This window comes from Eumetopias jubatus, unplaced genomic scaffold, assembly GCF_037043125.1.
Source record: "Eumetopias jubatus isolate StellerSeaLion01/CBP00866 unplaced genomic scaffold, mEumJub1_p1.0 scaffold_13, whole genome shotgun sequence".
Lineage (NCBI taxonomy): Eukaryota > Metazoa > Chordata > Mammalia > Carnivora > Otariidae > Eumetopias > Eumetopias jubatus.
In genome coordinates, this window is record NW_028274819.1 from 200529 (window position 1) to 219047 (window position 18519).

The window sequence follows — 18519 nt, forward strand, 5'->3', positions numbered from 1 at the left end:
GGAAGCCTGCTTCTCCCTCTGCCTCTGCCTCACCCCCTGCTCGTGCTCTCTCTCTCTCTCTCTCTCTGTATCTCTGTGTCTCAAATGAATAAATAAAATCTTAAAAAAAAAAAAAAAGGGAGCAATGCCAGGTGAGCCTCGTGCAGGTGTCCAGGGACACACTGGACAACCTCCCTTGGAGCCTGAGGGTGAGGGGTCTCAGGAGGGACAGGGTGCCAAGGAGGCCAGCCCATGACAGACAGTCCAGTGGCAGACCCAGGACCCCTTTTGGAAAGAGAATGGAGTCAGTCACCATCTGACTGTCTTTCTCATCAGCCAGTCCAGGTCCCCTATCTGACCTGAGGGCCAGTGCCCACACTGACAGCCCCAACCATCTCCACAGCTGCTCACTTATGGGCCCTATAACCTCAGCCTGGCCTGTCCCAAGTCCCCTGGCACAGGGACCTGGCTGGGATGCCACCCCAACTCTCTCCTACAGGTGCCACCTGAAGACCCATGCTGCCCCCTTATCTGGATGTTTGACCCATGGTGGGAAAAGGCAGCTGCCTCCAGGTGAGGGGGCTCAGTGGGCATAGGGGTGGGTGGGGGGAATGCTTGAGAGCCTGGTCCTGGGCCCTCAGGCTTGGAGATCATTGGTGGAGAGGCACAGCACTGGCCCTGAGCCAATGGCTTGCTGATGGTCACAGCTGACGGAGCAAATATGACCTGGGGCCAACTGGCCCCCCTCAGGCACAGAGCCTAGGCAGGACCTCAGATAAGGAAGCTTGGAACCAGCACCCTTGTTGTGGACCTTGGAGAATGAGCAGAAACACAAGGAGGTGACCCGCCCAGACCCCAGTGGGGTGTGAGCTAAGGCTGAGTGGGCGATGGCGAGGCCATCATGAGCCCCCAGGCAGGCTGAGACTAAGTAAGTGAGAGCCCCATCAGAGTCAGGCGGGATGAGCCCCAAAGGCTTGCTGTGCGGGGTCCCAGCTGCAGATCAGAGGAAGTGCAAAGGCTTAGTACCTTTGCCCTCTGCCTATCCCAGCAGGTTGGGTGTGAATGGACCAGGCCTGGGACAAAGCCCACGGGCCTCAGCCAAGCACAGCCACTGTCCAAGTGCGGGAGCTGAGCTGGCAAGGCCTGCACAACCCCCGCCCACGGAGCAAGGACCCAGGCAGCCACAGGGAGCAGCTGGTAGAGGAGTGCCTGTCACCTGCCCGACTGGTGAGTGCTGGGGGGCTGGGGGCTCAGGCCTCGGGGGTCCACATGGGGCACCACTGCAGGGTCGATGTCCGGCCTGCACTCAGTCCTCGGCCCTCCTAGCCTTGCCCGGCTCATGGACACTCTCAGCCCTGCTGTGTCCCCGGCACCTGCTCCACCCTCGCGGCCCACCGCAGGTGCTTAGTGATGCAGATGTCCCCCAGGCACTCAGGAATGAGCCAGGCAGGAACTCCACAAGTGTTTGCCTGGTACACATTGTGTACTGGGCTCCGTGAACCACTCCATGAACCAGAGAAGCCCCTGTTTCGAGCAGCCATTGTTCTGGTGGGAGGCAGAGCGGCAGACCATGTGCGTGCATGGCACATAAGATGCAAACCGCCAGGAATAAACGAAACCACATGCAGAATGAGGGAGCCCTGCCATCCAGGGCGGGCTGGTTAAGTGGGGGCCGTTCCAGGATCCCACTGACTGTTATCTGGGGCAGCTGGTGAAGGCTTTCTCCCAAACCTGCGGCCCCCCACTCCCACCCAGCAGCCCACCTAGATATGCAGAGCCCCCTTGAGTCCCGGTTCCCACCCAGCACCCACTCTGGGCAGCTCTGCACCCCACCCACTGTTGGCCATGCTAAGGCCCCACCAGGTACAGGCACTGCCCAGGCAGCCCTCAGGCCCACAGCACCCTTGCACAGGGTAAGAGGGTGAGGTGCCTGGGGAGGGGTCCCTTGGAGACCCGAGGGTGACATGCTCACCAACATGCAGAAGGGAGCCTGGCTACCCGAGGTCTCTGCCCATCTTCCTGACCAACTAACTCACAAAAGCATCCACACTGCCTGATCAGTGAAGGGGGAAGGGACACTCCTTCCAGGCCCCCCCCTCCCCAGACTCCAAGCTGGCTCCTCTGTGCGTGTGGCCCTCCAGCCATGCCTGCAGGCCCATATCGTCCCAGGGTCTTGGTCCAGCATGGAGCCCATCAGGACGGCCCTCCCACCAGCTCCTCAACAGCCCCCCACACTGCCCCAGGGGACAGAGACAGGCCCACAGCTGCAGGCCACCTCTGTACCAGCCAGCTCTGGGGTCCTGTCCCTCTGCACATATGAGGTCTGGGTTCAGACACAGCAGGTGGACTTGTTGGAGGGGCTGGTGTGCACAGAGCTTGGGGTGGCCCTCCTGGGGCCACAGGGAGGCCAGGCTGCACTGACAACAGCCTGACCCTGAGAGGAAACTCTGGGCACTGTCTAACCTGTGCACAGAGCTAGAGTCTCCTCTACTGGACAGAGCTGCTGGCTGGGGACAGAGCTCCCTGCCCCAGACAGCGGGACAGGGAGGGTCCAGCCTGGCCATGGCAGGGAGTGCCGAGAGCAAGGTGCAGGTAGAGCAGGGACCCCTATCACACCCTGGCTGGACCTGGAGGTGGGCCTAGCCTTGTCACCCCCCCAGTACCACACACCAGGAGCCAGGCCAGGAGCTGCAGACATTCCTGGTGTTCACTGGAATCTGTTTCATTTCCTTTTCATTTTGTGTTCATTCGTGGGAGACAGTGCCCAACAGGGAGTGTTGTGCAGGAGTATGTATGGTCACTGTGTCTTCCTCAGATGGATGGTAGGATACCACCCCCCCCAGGAGATGTCCCTGCCACACAGAAGGCTTTGTACAGCCTGGGATCCCTACAAAATCAGGCCAGGTGGGGTGCAAACAGTATTGTGAATCTGTCTCCTCAGGTCGGCATGGACGCCCTTTGTCATACTCAGGGTGGCGCCCACCTCAGACTGCTCCTGGGTGAATCTTGTTGACACTAAGGCGCCCTGTGGCAGTCCTTGGCAGGTTTCCTTCCCCGACACCTTGGCCTGGTGCGTTTCTGTATCCCATATGTCATCTATGTCCACATATCGCTGGCCACAGACCACCCAGCCTCTGGCTCCAACAACAGGTTTCTGTCCCCAGGCTTGGGGTCTGCACTGGGTTCCCACTGGGATCCAGGCTAAAGGGGCCACATGGGGCTGCCCTGCTCGTGATCAACACCTGGGGGTGAGCAGCAGGTGAACCACAGATGCACACTTGAGGGCTCCCTTGGCCAAGTCCAGCATGGACAAGGCCACCTGCTCTGGGGTCTGTGTTGTCACTGGCCGGGGAACAGACACACAGTTCTAATTCAGGGGAAGAGTGACAATTATGAGCAATGGCCCACCTGCCTCCACATTCAGAGCCTTCACACCCCCAAGTCCCCACTAACCACACGTCAGGTGAGTCTGCGTCCTGGGAAAAAGTGTTTACATTGGGTGCATTCAAAGAAGGACCCAGGGAAGCATGAAGAGCAGTGTGGCCCTCACAGCCAGCCTGCAGGGTGGGAACAGCAGGGTAACTCACCAGCCTCTCCCCCTTAAGAAGGAAGTCTGATGGCACTGACACCCACTGGACAAATGTTTGGGCGCCCTGTGCTGGGAACACACTTTGATTAGAGATTGCTCTGTCCCTGTGTGGCTTCTGTCCATCCTGGGACCTCCTTCCTTCTCCGCCTGGCTCCTGGCTGGAGAACATGGCCCCAAACACTGTCGTTTCGGATGATCTCCGTGAACCCCAGTCCAGGCCACAGCATGCTGGTGATCAGAGGTCCACAATCACACGTGCTTTTCAACACGGTAGAGTCCAGTCGATGCCGGGTGCCAAGAGCCATACCTGCGATGGTGTCTGGACACAGTTCTCTCTGCAGACTCAGTCACTGTAAACAGGGTCACCAGCTTCCCGGAGGCCTCCCCTGAGAGCCCCAGAGCCTCTGCAGGTGCATGGAGCAAACTGGCTTGCTCCCCGAGACGGACTCACTGGGTCATCCTACCTGCAGACCTTCTCAGCTTTTTGTTTGGCTGATTGGAATTGAGAGACCACTTTATTTTCCAGACCCACAGGTTCCACATCTCCTGGGCTCTCTCCCTACCCTCTGAACCCTGTGTCTCACAGCACCTTATCAAGTGAAGCCAAGCCTACTCTGCCCACATCATGCTGGCACCTCTCCGCTCAATATGACAAGTTCCTCATGCATGTTTTCTGCCATCCAGGCTGCCCCAGGAGACAGACTCAGGAGACATTCCATTGCCACAGGACATGGGCATCTGTCCTTTCAGCCCCAGCAGCGCTCACATCAGCCCTCAACCCAGTCCTAAATCCATTGTTACACTGGGGCCTGTTCCGTGGGTCTCATTTGGACACTGGCACCCCTCAGGCCCTATTCTGCAAATAGGCCCACCAGCCAAGCACAGTTACTAGCTCTGCTCACATCCTGTGCCCTCATACCCCACCAGACAAGCCATCCATGGCTGAGATCAGCATAGAGGAGGCAGGGAAATGTCTGCCACCTGTCACAGCCTCCCAGCCAAAGGCGGGGACGTCACTGGGAGGGAGGGACCACTGTCCAGTCCCCAGGGCTGACTCTTCATCAATTTCTGCAGCGGGCCCTGGCCCAGGTAGATGACCTTCGACTGGTGAACATGCTGGAGATGTGTGTCAACACCCGTGAGAACAGCCTGGGGAACTTTGGTGAGAGCCCCTCCCTGTCCACACGCTTGCCACTGGCAAGCTCCAACTTCTTTCTGAGGGCCCATCCGCTCCAGTGCTGCCAGCCAGGCTCTGGTCTGTGCACCACTGCACTCCACGGGCCTGCCTTGTACCCCACAAGTCTGCCTTGCACCCCACGAGTCTGCCCTGAGCCCCACGAGTCTGCCCTGTGCCCCACAAGTCTGCCCTGCACCCCACGAGTCTGCCCTGTGCCCCATGAGTCTGCCCTCCACCCCACAAGTCTGCCCTGCACCCCACAAGTCCGCCCTGCACCCCACAGGCCCACCCTGTGACCCACAAGTCTGCCCTGCGCCCCACAGGCCCATCCTGCACCCCACAAGTCTGCCCTGTGCCCCACAAGTCTGCCCTGAGCCCCACAGGCCCATGCTCCACCCCTCTTTAAGGGATCAGGACTGTCCTGCAGGGTCAGTGCCTGTTCTTCAAAAGAGTCTAACTCAGAACACTTTGCCAGGGGCTTTGGCGTGCACGGAGACACCGGCTAGAGGGTTCCTGTGCTCTGGCACCCAGTGCTGCGAGCTGATGGAGGTTATGGTCTGGGTGCCTGTGGCTGGGCTTGGGACGTGGCTCAGGGGCAGGACCCAAGCTGTGGTGGCCCCACCCATGCCAATGAGGCTCCCCTCCTCCAAGCAGACTCCCGAGTCCAGTGGCCTCTCGGCCTTCCAGGTGGCTCGGTCCGCTCAGGTGCACCTCCTTGTGCCTACTTCATTCGAGGCAGGCCACAGACGTAAGCACAGGGCCCTGAGGTTGCACTAGGACCCAGAGCAGCCACGGGGCACTGACGATGGTGCAGAGAGGTGAGTGAGGGAGTAAGGCTTTGTCACCCATCTCTCCCTCCTGTGGCACATAGGGGTGCACCTGCCCAACCTCAGCCAGCTGAAGCTGAACGGCAGCTGCCTGGGCTCCGTGAGGTGAGTGCCCCTCTTGGGCATGGGGGGGTCCCCACTGAGAGGCTCCTGGGTGTCCTACTGTCTCCATCTCCTGGCCCTAATGCCCACCCTTCCAGCCTGACTCTGCTACATGTAGCTCATGTCACCCACCCCAGCTGGGTGGAGGCCCCGGCTGAGGGTGACCTATGCCACCCGGAGCCTGTGTTCAGTGTCAGGCCGGTCACACCAGGTCGTGTGGCTGACTGTGGGGTGCCTGGAAGGTGCCCCCGACCTTCAGTGAAGGGTCCCCAGCCAGCAAGCAGAGTCCAGTGGGTGCCCCAACACCACCCAAGCCTTCAGGGTTTGGGGCGTCCCGGTACCACTGGGGCTGGGAGCCTGGGGGTCATGCTGGTGCCAATCAGCCCTCGTTCCCAGCAAGAAGAGCAGATGAGCACGACCTCACATAAAACACAACAGCACTTTAATAATCAACTTAAAAGACAACATTCAAAACTAAGCACAGATCGATGTCCTTTGTTTACCTCATTGGCTGGAAAGAACCAAGCCAAAGTAATATCAGACCATTTTAGGTGTTCTAGCAAAATGGGTGGCATGAAAACACTGCTGGTTTGGGGCTCCTGGGCAGCTCAGTCGGTCAAGCGTCTGACTCTTGGTTTCAGCTCAGGTCATGACCCCAGGGTCCTGGGATCGAATCGTGCTCCATCTCCCTGCTCAGTGGGGAGCCTGCTTCTCCCTCTGCCTCTGCCCCTCCCCCCACTCATGCTCTCGCTCTCTCTCGCTCTCTCGCTCGCTCTGTCTCTGACAAATAAATAAAATTAAAAAAATCAAAAAGAATTTAATAAAACACTTGACGATCTGGAAATGGAAGCAAAGAAAGTCGGAAGACCACGTGGCCCTCAGTGCGTGGCCCAAGATCCAGAGCAGAGAAGCAGTGAGCCGGGTGTCGTGGCACCACCGCATCTGCACGTGAGGGTCTGGAAACGGGGTTCAGAGACACGCCTCGCATGCGTGGTTAAGCAGTGTTCTGACTGAGAGCTTAACAAAGATGAAAAACTGTATTTATTCCTTCCTTGTTAAGGCATACTAATTAGCTCAATGAAGAATAAGGTCCATGAAGAGCATGTAAAATAAAGAATGAAGGTTATAAAGAGAAGTGGAAATATTATAAAACTAAGAAATCTGACACACCATTTGTGACAACACAATTCCAAGAAAAATGATTAGATCATAAACTGCAAGAAAACATGTTCTGTCCCTTGGTGACAATAGTGAGAAACATAATGAGTCCTGCGGTTCTTTCTGTTATCAGATCCTGAAACTTGGCCATGGGACGTTTGCTAATGTCCATGGGCTAAAGGTGGACAAAAGTTCGTAAAAGGAAACTAATGAAACATGACAGTCCAGTAAACTCCTATTACGACTTAGCTGATAACAACCATATTCAGGACATTAAAATCTCAGGCAGGAGGGGCGCCAGGCTGGCCCAGTCGGAGGAGGGCGCAACGCTGGATCTTTGGGTCCAGAGTTCGAACCCCATGTTGGGCGTAGCGATTACTTGAAAATAAAATAAAATAAAATCTCAGGCAGTATCTTAAGGACTGGAAAATAATTTTAACACAGCGTCTGTCCGTCCATCGGAAGCTGAGAGAGAATTCAGCCCCGGCTGGCGTGAAGAACGGTCCATGCAGTGGGGCTGCTTCCAGACAGCCGCGGACGTGGGAGGAAGGCGCTGCCAGCCTCGGAGCCTTCTGCCCCCAGTCAGCGGCACACAAGAGCAGCTGATCCTTAGTACTAGTTGTGTGGGAAGAAGCACACTCACTAGCTGTTCACTACAGCTTAACCGCGTGCATTTCTCTACTGATGCCGTCGAGTCTTGCTTCTTCGTATGCCTTGTACCAATTCTTCAGGTGGGTTCTCTTTCTTGCTTTCTGGTTCTTTCGTAGACTGAGTGTGGTTTAGATTTGCAAGGTGCTCCCACTCACCCCGGCTGTGGCGGCCTTCACTTGAACAGAAACCCTTCGTCTTGATTCGTCCCATCGATTCTGGTTGGTGATTGGGGTCTTATTTAGGAAGTTCGTTCACACCCCCAAAGTCAGGGGGCTATATTCTACTTTTTCTCTTACTCACTTTTATGGTCTCACCTTTTACTTTCATCCAACTTACCTGTGAGGTCACCTTCAACTGTGGCATGAGGTTGGGACCCAGCTTTATTTCCTGCCATGTAGTGAGTCTGTTTCCCCAACATCATCTACCCAGCAATCCCATTTCCCTGCCAATGGTGGCACCACCCTGCCACTTAGGGGGCCCACATGTGGATTTGACTATGGGAGCTCTGCGTCCCGTCTGCCGGTCTGGTCCTGCCCCAAGGCTGCACTTTGTATTGGTACGGCTTTGTGTTCATTGCTTCGTGTTGGATTCCCTCATCTCAGTGTTCCTTTTCCCAAAATGACCTAGTTATTCCTGAACACTTCTTGCATTTGAAGTTTACGGACTGTTGGTTGGGTTTCACACACAGGAATCTTTCTGGAATTCTTTTTTTAGAATTAAAAAAGATTCATGTGCTAATTTGGATTATTTGCTAGGTCATCTACATTCATGAATATGAGATTGCTCTCCATTCATGTGTTTTTATATTTTTAATAGAGTCTTTACACTTGCCTATAAAGTTTGGTATCAGAATGCTATCAGTTAGATTTCAGCTTCAAGGCATAGAAACCTGTGTCCAACAGTGCGTATCTGGGCCAAACCCGGTTCTAAACACTGAGGATGTGTCAGTGAACAGAACAGACAAGAACCTCTGTCTCCCGTGGAACCGACGAGAAGCCCAGCGTTGGCTCCCGGGGTCAGGTTCATTCAGCCAGGCTCCCTACAGTGTGTGGCCCTCCATCCTCATGCATGTCCCCTCCCAGTACCCGATGGCTTCTGTAAGCACAGGCATCCTTAACACAGGCGGACTGAGGGAGTGTGTTAGATTTCTGATGAGCAGAGCACCATGAGCGGGGTGGTCTGAGTGGCAGAAATGTATTCTTTCCCAGTTGTGGAGGCCAGAAGTCAGGATCAAGGTGGACAGCGCTGGCTCCTTCCGAGGCTGTGAGCGAAAACCCATTTCATTCCCCTCTCCTCCTCCTGGACTTTGCTGGCAAGCTTCAGTGTTCCTTGGCTTGTAGACTCATCAGCCCAATCTGCCTTCATGTTCACGCGGCATTCCCCCCGTGTCCGCATCCATAGGTCTCCTTTGCATAAGGACACCAGACGGCATAGTGCCCTCCCCCCGCCAGTGTGAGCTTGTCTTAACGAATGACATCTGCAACAACCGTAGCTCTAGACAGGGTCACATTCTGGGGTGCTGGGGTTAGGGCTTTGACACATGCATGTGGTTCATGTGTAACAGGGGCGTGCCCTCCTGTGTCTCCTGAGAACAGCAGGTTCCTGGCGTTCTTCCTGCGCTTCTCGGGGCAGACTTGCGCTGTGTATATGCCCACCCACGCCAGCCACTGGGAAGAAGACGGAGCTGGGATTGGCACGTGCTAACCAGGCCCCCAGCTACCCCACTGCCACTTGGAATGGGGCAGGACCCCGGCCCCTGTGAAGCCAGGGTTCCCTGAAACCAGAACGAAAGTAATTCCCACACATTCATGGTATTTTTATGATCATGAATGAGGTCCTTTTCCTGTTGTATTTTCTGGTTGATTATTACAAGTGTAGAGAAACATTATGCTGATTTAGAACACATTTTTTATTTTATTTTACTTTATTTTTATTTCTATTTTTTTTAATTTTATTTACTTTTGAGAGAGAGTGAGAGAATGACAGAAAGCATGAGAGAGGGGAGGGTCAGAGGGAGAAGCAGACTCCCTGCTGAGCAGGGAGCCCGATGCAGGACTCGATCCTGGGACTCCGGGATCATGACCTGAGCCGAAGGCAGTCGCTTAACCAACTGAGCCACCCAGGCGCCCCTATTTTACTTTATTTTTAAAGATTTTATTTATTTACTTGAGACAGTAAATACAGAGAGAGACACAGCGAGAGAGGGAACACAAGCAGGGGGAGTGGGAGAGGGAGAAGCAGGCTTCCTGCCGAGCAGGGAGCCCGATGTGGGGCTCGATCCCAGGACCCTGGGATCATGACCTGAGCCAAAGGCAGACGCTTAACGACTGAGCCTCCCAGGCGCCCCTAGAACACATTCTTTAAATCAGTGAAACACAGTTTTATACATGGGTCTTGTATCTGGCAATATTGTGTCTTTATTTTCGCCTTAGCAATACTGCCAAACTCAAATTCAAATAGTTTGTTAATTCCGTTGGGGTTTCCGTTTTGATGATGGTATTAGTAGCACGTTATGAGGGTTGTCTTTCACTTCCAGCCCTCATGCTTCTTTCTCTTACCTTCTGGAGCTGGTTTTCGGTATTACCAAGACAGCAGCGGGCACTCTTGGTCTGTCTTTTATCTGAATGGGTATGTGTCTGAGCCTCTCTGCCCTGTCAACATGGTCAGAAAGTGATAATTCACCTTTAGGCGATCAGTGCACGGGACTCTGCTTGATCGTGCTGAGTTACAAGCACCATAACACTGAAACCCTATTTGCTGGGCATTTTCATGCCTGTGTTCATGAGGGACCCCCCTCAGCCCCTGGTGTTGTGCTCCTCTGGTTCCGGGGTCAAGGCCTGACTCCCAGGCTGCCTCTCCTGCCTCTTATTCTGTTCAGCTGCTCTAATTTCGAAACTTCCTGTATGAGAAATAGTTGTGGAAGATTGAGAGTGTCTATTCCATGATGGCTAATTAGAACTTACTTCTAAAACCAGTCCAGATCCGAGGCCTTACAGGGTTGGGGGGGGTCAGCATCCAGTTTTCTATTTCTTTAGGTGCCGGCTTTATCTAGGGTTCCAAAAATGTTGGCATGTACTTTGTTTATAGTGGTCTTCTATTTTTTTTAATTGTTGTTCCGGCTATAACTATTCCTCTTTTAAGATGGTGTGTGTTTATTTGCATAGTCTCCTTCTTGCCCTTCATCAGTCTTGCTGGTGGTTGTCCATTAATTTTTTGAAGAATCGGCTCTGGGCTCTGCTAGTATTCTCTACAATGTGTCTGGTTGTTACTGCTTTCACCCTAATCTTTATTATGTCTTCTCTTCTTGTTCTTTTTGCAATTTGCTGTTGTTTTTTTACTGGCTCCTTAAGCCAAATACTCAGCTTAATTGTTGTAATCCTTTCAGGTTTTTTTTTTTTTTTTTTGATAAATGTATTTAAGGATGTGAATTTCTCTTTTTTTTTTAAAGATTTTATTTGACAGATGGGCGCCTGGGTGGCTCAGCCAGTTAAGCGGCTACCTTCCGCTCGGGTCATGATCCCTGGGTCCTGGGGTCGAGACCCACATCAGGCTCGCTGCTCAGTGGAGAGCCTGCTTCTCCCTCTCTCTCTGCCTGCCACTCTGCCTGCTTGTGCTTTCTCTCTCTGTGTCAAATGAATAAAATCTTTAAAAAAAAAAGATTTTATTTGACAGAGAGAGACACAATGAGAGAGGGAACACGAGCAGGGGGAGTGGGAGAGGGAGAAGCAGGCTTCCCACCGAGCAGAGAGCCTGATTCGGGGCTCCATCCCAGGACCCCGGGATCATGACCTGAGCCGAAGGCAGATGCTTAATGACTGAGCCACCCAGGCGCCCCTAAATTTCTCTTTATGTACACCTTGAGGCAGGGTTCACAAATTTTGTATACTTTGTTGTCATTAGTTCTAAATAGCTGGTAATTTTCCTATTTAATCTGAGATGAAGCAAAAAAAAAAACTGCTAGTTATTCCCCAATAAAATAGAACTCCCCATTTTCAGCTGGGCACATAGCACCCAGTCTCCCCTGCACAGACTCTGAACACAGATGGAATGAAACAATAACACCAGCTCAGAAATGAAGACAAACTTGAAAGACATACTGCAGGAAACCCAATCAAGAGATTGCACAGGAGACAGGAATGATACCACGAGCCCAGTTCACTGCGCGTGAATGCAGTCTAGAAGCCTGTGAGGCGGGCGGCAGATGGAGGTTCTGACATGTGCATAACCGATCACTGCAGAAGGAAACCGAAACTATAGAACAGAACAAATGCTTAAAGATTAAAGAAAACTCTTCAGACATAAAAGAAGACTTTCAACTACAGCCTGAAAGAAAAAAATCAAAAGTGATCTGCCAACACCCAGGCATACCCTAACAGAGTTACTGACATAAAGATGAGATCTGGAGGCGGCCAAGGGAAGAGACCGCGTCTTCCTTTAAGAAGACGAGTGAAGTTTTCCTCAGACTTCCCCATACAGACACTCAAAGCCAGAAGACAGGACGGTGGAAAGAAGGCATGAACCGAGACTTTCATGCCCAGCCAGCGTTTCTGAATGAGTTAGAGACCAAGGAAAATAGTGTAACTAACCCCTCTTGAAGAAGTCACTAGACACACATTTCAGCCCAATTACGAGATGATGGGAAAATCCACTCAGGGCCACAGGCTGGGGACATGGGGCATCTCTGTAACCGAAAGGTTAGGGGGCTCTGTCCAGATGAAAGGGCCGGTCAGACATCCAGCAGGGAGCGTGAGCACTGGAAGAGGTGCCTGAGGGTGTCATCCTTATGTCACGTGGATGAAAGGAGGCGACAAGTGTATGTGCATCTGAGCAGGGGGAGGGGCAGGGGCCAAGTCCTCGGCACGAAAATGCAGGGTGCACTTGGAGAACACAGGGAGACCCGGCAGCCCACCCCACAGGCAGCCGCAGGTGCAAGCGTGGGAGTCACGCACGGGTCCGCCCCACGCCCAGCCACTGGCCCCCACTATCACCTCGTGCCCAGCAGGGAAGCCCCCTATGCCAGGGCCCCCAGTGGCTCAGCTCTTCCAAGCAGGATTCCACACGTTCGCTCCCAGTTTGAATGCCCAAGAAGCTATCAGTAGTATAATTAGAAATATTAGGGTCCCTCAGCACAAGGAAAAGGTCAAAACAAAGGGTCCCGGAGGAGACCAGACAATGCCGAGAGGGGAGTAAAACTTCCAAACTTCTTCAACTAATATTGTGAGAGATCAGAAGATGTGGCTTCTCCGTATCTTCAAGACAAGAACAGCATGCCATGAAAAAGGATCAGCAATGAAGAGCACTTCAGAATTAGACGTAGGACAGCCGACATAAAAATGTCAGGGGCAAGGTCGGAATGAGGAAATCTCCCGGAATGCAGAATGAAAGGCAACAACAGCTAAAGGGGACCAAGACGACCAGAGACAAGGGTCGTTCTCAGAGGACCAACACACCGGTGGCAGAGCTCCATACGTGAGAACAGGGAACACAGGGAAAATGCAAAAGAAATACCATCCAAACCATCCCAGAAGCCAACTGAAAGGGTCTGAACACTGGGCCCGGGCCCCGTCAGGGGATGCCGCAGGCAGGGGCAGGGCCCAGAGAGGCCTGGCCTGCCCATCTGCAGGGGAGAGGTAGGCAGAGGGAGGGTGGCAGGGGCACGTCCAGGGCTTGGGCAGGGGTGGAGTAGGTCTTGCAGGCAGAGCTGGCTGGGGGAGGGGCTGTAATGTGGGGAAGCCATCCCCAAGAAAGGCCAAAGAGAGAGAGGAAGGGAGAAGCCCCCCGGGCTGACCCCACTGGGGAGAGGGCCAGCTTGCCCACCCGCATTGCAGCAGGCAGTAGGTGGGGCCCAGCCAAGCTGTCCAGCGTGGGCCCCACCACCCTACTCCTGCCTACCCGCCCCCGCCGGCCCCTCCCGCCCCCTGCCAGCCTCAGGCCCTCCAGGGGCAGGAGAAGGTGGATTCTGCCCGTGCTGGAGACCAGGAGGCTGCAGCAAGGAGGGAATGCAGGGAGGCAGGGGGCTCTGGGGCCCCTTCCTCAGCCTGGAGGCTGCCACACACAAGCCACAGTTCACAGGCACCCCTGCACCTGGAGAGAGCCGGATGTGGGTGGTGGATGGGCACGAGGTGTGGCATAGGGCCTTCATGGATACAGACATGGCCCTCCAGCCCAGAACAGTGCTGACCAGCCAACCCTGCCCTCTACAGAGACCTGGGCACTTCCCTGGGCCACTTGCAGGTGCTGTGGCTGGCTCGCTGCGGCCTGACTGACTTGGATGGCATTGGCTCCTTCCCGGCCCTGAAGGTGGGTCTGTGGTGCCCTGGGCTAGGGAGAGGGTGCCAGGCCAAGCCCTGGCTGAGCCCCCTGCCACCCCAGGAACTCTACGTCTCCTACAACAACGTCTCAGACCTGAGCCCGCTGTGCCTGCTGGAGCAGCTGGAGGTGCTAGACCTGGAGGGCAACAGCGTGGAGGACCTGGGGCAGGTGCACTATCTGCACCTGTGCCCGAGGCTGGCCACACTCACCCTGGAGGGCAACCTGGTGTGCCTGCGGCCAGGGCCCAGCCCTTCCAACAAGGTGCGTGTGGTGGGCACCCACCATGCACAGGAGGGCAAGGTACTTTGTGGCCCCCCCCACAATCCCAGGGGCCTCTCTGCCCACCTGAGCACGGGAGCATCCCCAGGGCACGGCCCCCCTGCACCCTGTGACTTGTTCACCATGAGCTCATTCTCTTGTATCGCTGGAGACCTTCTGGGCCCAGACCAGACCCCACAGGGCCCCACAGGCCCACGTGCACACACGCTGCCCCCCCCAGCCCATAATCACCCGCGCGAAGTCTGTTCAGTCTGCACATGGAATCTCACACACACAGGCCCAGTCTGAAGCCCCCTCCGTCCCCTGCAGGTCTGAGCATGCCTAGGGGGGAATGCACTCATGCATCGTGGGCCCATGCACACCCTCCACAGTTGCACACACCCAGCACTGCCCGTGCACACCTGGGGCTCATGCCTCCTGCCCTGCTAGGCTCTGTGCTGTGGGACCGGTGTGCAGGGGCTGCCCAGCGGGGCCGCAGCTCTGAGCTCAGGGCAGCCCCACAGGCCAGAGGACACCACTGGGCCCTGGCTGTGAGCCCAGAGAGTGAGATCACATACAGGTGAGGGCCCAGGGTCCTCACAGTCCCTGCTGGGCCAGAGTGGCCCAGGCCAGCCCCGGCAGGCTGGGGCCAGCATCACCAACCCTTAGATCCCCTGCCTTGCCCCACAGAGGGCCTGGAGAAAGCCACAGGATAGAGCTGGCCTGAAGGGCCCACTGGACCCAGGCCTGCCACACCCTCCCTCCTACAGGTGCCACGGGGCTACAACTATCGGGCAGAGGTGAGGAAGCTCATCCCCCAGCTGCAGGTCCTGGATGAGGTACCAGCCACACACACAGGCCTACCGGCCTCCCAGAAGCTGGACCAGGACTGGCTCATGGTGAAGGAGGCCATCAAGGAGGGCAGTGTCTTGGATGGCCTGCTCCCTGGGCTGGGTATGGCGGCCACTCACCGGCCTTCTAGCAAGGGCTGTCCCACCCAGCCTGGAGACCTTACTGACTGAGCCCCAGAAGAGGTTTCCACCCCCTACCATCCCCAGGAAGAGAGCTCTGTACCCCCAGCACACCCCTAGGCCTCTCAGGGATGGATAGCCACATCTAACCCTTCTCAGCCTGAATCTTTTGTTCCCAGAGCCCTGCACACCTGCCCCCAGGCCAGGATAACCTCCCTGTGAGCAGCATCTGCTGAGGCATGGGCCTCCAGACACACAGATGTTGGGTGGCAGGGGTCCCTGGTCTGTGGACAGTTCTGGGGGAGGGGGGGCTTTTGGGCTGGCCAGCTGGTGTGGGTTTCTGTGACCTCTGATTTTGACCCTCGGGCAGATCATCCCCATGGAGCCCCCATTCAGAGACTCAGCTCCGAGCTCTCCTTGACTGAGACCCAGCCATGGGCCCCCAGGCCATGGCCCCTCTCCCTACTGGTCACTGGGGGTCCTCTGCCTGAAAGCCTGCTTCCCAAGGACCCAGCTCCAGAGGATGACACCAGCAACCTCACCCATGGTAACTAAGCCATCTCAGCAGCAAGCTGACCCTGCAGCCCCTTAACCCCAAACCAGACCTAGCGGTACACTCTTCTTTAGGTGCTGGCCGAGTCCTCTGCGGGAACCCCACCAAAGGCCTGCGGGAGCGTCGACACCAGTGCCAGGTAGGCCCTGCCACCCCCAGCTGGGTCAGGACTCCAGGACTACCACAGGGGACCAGTGTCCTGGCCTGAGAGTACCCTGCCCCACAGCCACTGCTGGCCAGAGGCCCCAGCTCTCTCACCCCCTCCACAGATAAGTCCTACCTTCAGGGCACTCCCCACCCAGCCCCCTTGAAGGCTGTGCCCCCAAAACAGCCCTCTCTCCCCCTAGGCCTGGGCAGGTCCGGAGCAGCTGCCCCCACACAGGCTGAAGGACCTGGCTGCCTCCGTCCCAGGGCCTGATTCTACAGACAGCAGTGACCCCCTGGCCTTGGCGAGGCTTCCAGCCTGCAGGGAGCTGTGCCTGCGGTGGGTGCCCCTCACCCCAACTGAGACCTACCACCGCATGTCCTGTTTGGTGGGAAGGCATGACTGGGGACTGCCTGGGTACCCAGGTTGGCGGGAGGGCTGGCCACGGGAGCCTGAGGCTGGGGGATCATCCCAGGGGCACACTCATTTGGAATTGGCTCCAAGGGCAGGGCTGCAGCCCCCTCCCCCACTCTAGCTCCCTCCCTGGTAGGTCCCTGGAGTCCCAGCAAGAAGGTGCCACAGCCCCCTGGGGCCCTTGGAGGGGCCCTGAAGAGCAAGAGAACAAGTCCAGGCCCAAGACTCCCTCCAGCCCCCTATGCCTGGCCCCAGGTATTGAGAGTGACCCCACACACTGCCTTCATCAGCTCGGGCCCCCTTCCTCAGCTGGACTCTGAGACGGGCTGCAACAGGGAGGTCCTCTCCTGGGGGGGGGGGTGCGCTTACACTTAAGGAATTCCGATCTAAAGTCCTCCTCCCTGAGCCCATGGGATCATCAGGCCACGGGAGCTGGACAGAGGGGGGTGTGAGCAGGGAGTCTAGACTGAAAGAGAGGGCAGGGTGGCAACGAGTGGCCAGGACAGGCCCACTGGACAGGGAGCAGGGCACAGGCCAATGGAGAGAGAGGCTACCAGATAGGCCAGACTATGGCAGGGAGGGTGCTGCCCTTACCCTGCACATAGGGCCTGTGCTGGGCTCAGGACGCTGGCTTCAGAGTGGCCACGGCCGAGTGGAACAAACAGAGGAGGGACTGCAAGGCAGAGAGACCCCACAGCCAGCAGGGTCCAGGGAGGCTTCCTAAAAGAAGGGTCTGAATTGACTGGTAGAACTGAGCAGGCAAGTCTGGGACAGGGCCTTGGGAGCAGGGGGCAGCAGGTACAGAGGCTTAAAGGTTGGCCGAATAACCTTCCTGTGGGTGGGGGAGCCGAAAGGGCCAGGACGGAACCGGGACATGAGAGACAAACCCTCTGCCTCCCATGTGCTGGCAGGTGCCTGGGGGGAGGGGGGGCTAGAGAGGGCGGGCCCTGAGACCGGCTAGTCAAGGGCTGTCAGCTACTGGGTGGGTGGCGGGGGGGGGGGGGTTGAGGGAGAACAGGCAGGGCAGCCAGGTGGCGGAGTGATGACAGGCAGTGGCGTCTCAGGGAAGAAAAGGGTACTGGAGCCTCCCATTCCAGGCCAGGTCCAGGTCAGCATGGGGTGACCATGGCCATACTGCCCAGTCTGCCCTGAGCAGGGTGGGGGGAGTGCCAGGGGCTCACTTTATAGCAGAGGTTTAGGACCTGGCCCAGGGCCACCTTGGGGATGGGATCCAGTGACCCAAAGCCAGAGCCCAGGCTTTGTGGCCTCTGCATGCCCAGCAACTATCAGAAGTCACAGGGCTGCAGGGACACAGCTTCCCAGGGGAGCACGGGAAATGGAAGGGAGGGATGCTGCCTTGGGGGGTGGTGAAGGGCTGGGGGAGGGGCCGCAGGGGACACAGTGTACACTGCCAACCTCGCCTGTGGTGACCCCCTACCTAGTGATCTCTGTGGGGGCCCCTGTCTGACAAGCTGTCTTTTCCTTGTTCTCCAGAGCCTTCCAGGACTTTGGGCTGTAACCTGACCCCCTCTCCCCCCAAGACGCCCATGCCTTCTGATTCTAGCAACAGTTACTGGGGGTCCACAGGCCTGCAGTTCCGGAGGCGGAGGTTCAGAGCCCTATGTAGCTTAGGGCCTGGCTTAGGGCAGGGACCTGGCCTAGGGCAGGGATTGGCTACAGTGACGGATCTGAGAGCCCTGGAGGTGACCTCAGGCCCAAGCCCTAGAGCCCAAGGATGTCCAGGCCCAAAGCCAGCACCAGATCCAGCAGCCAGATCCCCCCGCCTCCGGTGCATGCCACACCTGAACCCTATCACCCCAGCCCAATCCCACCCCTAGTGTGACCCCCCACCCACTGCCAAGCTGGCCTGGATTGCGGGCCAAGGAGCCCCAGTATGGTCATGGGAGCCCCATGTGAACTCTGGCTTCATGGAACCCAGAGCATCTTGGGGGGTGTGTTGGGGGCTGGGTAATGAGCTTGACATAGGAGAGACCCTTCTTGGTGGAGGAGAGTCAGGGGCTGGGATTGCCAGCCGTAGGCACAAGAAAGATCCCAGGCTAAGAGAGCCCAGGTCCCCAGCACTGGCCCAGCTGCCCACTCCTTCCGCCTGACGGCCCAGGCCGAGGTGGCTGGAGCGGGGCCCTATCAGCTCTCTGTCAGGTCCTCCAGATGCCAGCGTGCAGCCAGGCCTCCCATCCCCGGTGGATCTGTGCGGTTCCTCGCGCACGCAGGAATGGAACAGCCAGTTCCCTCCCCTTGGGTCAGGATACCCCCAGACCACGCGAATCCCGTTCGACTCTCAGGTGTACACATAAATGCCGTTTACTTCGTAGGCGAGGTTGGTTCAATAAATTATGCAGCCGGCACTGCCTGCCTCCCACGA

General features: G+C 56.6%; 1 protein-coding gene across 1 annotated transcript; it reads left to right on the forward strand.

Moving 5' to 3' along the window:
- Positions 1-1041: 1041 nt before the first annotated feature.
- LRRC56 (leucine rich repeat containing 56) lies at positions 1042-18494 on the forward strand. Its single transcript, XM_088017613.1, has 10 exons — positions 1042-1206; positions 4643-4730; positions 5617-5677; positions 13687-14056; positions 14824-15007; positions 15395-15571; positions 15652-15716; positions 15925-16061; positions 16273-16391; positions 17631-18494. The coding sequence occupies exons 1-10, from the start codon at positions 1042-1044 to the stop codon at positions 17972-17974; spliced, it is 1710 nt and encodes a 569-aa protein (XP_087873739.1). The 3' UTR covers positions 17975-18494.
- Positions 18495-18519: the final 25 nt, after the last annotated feature.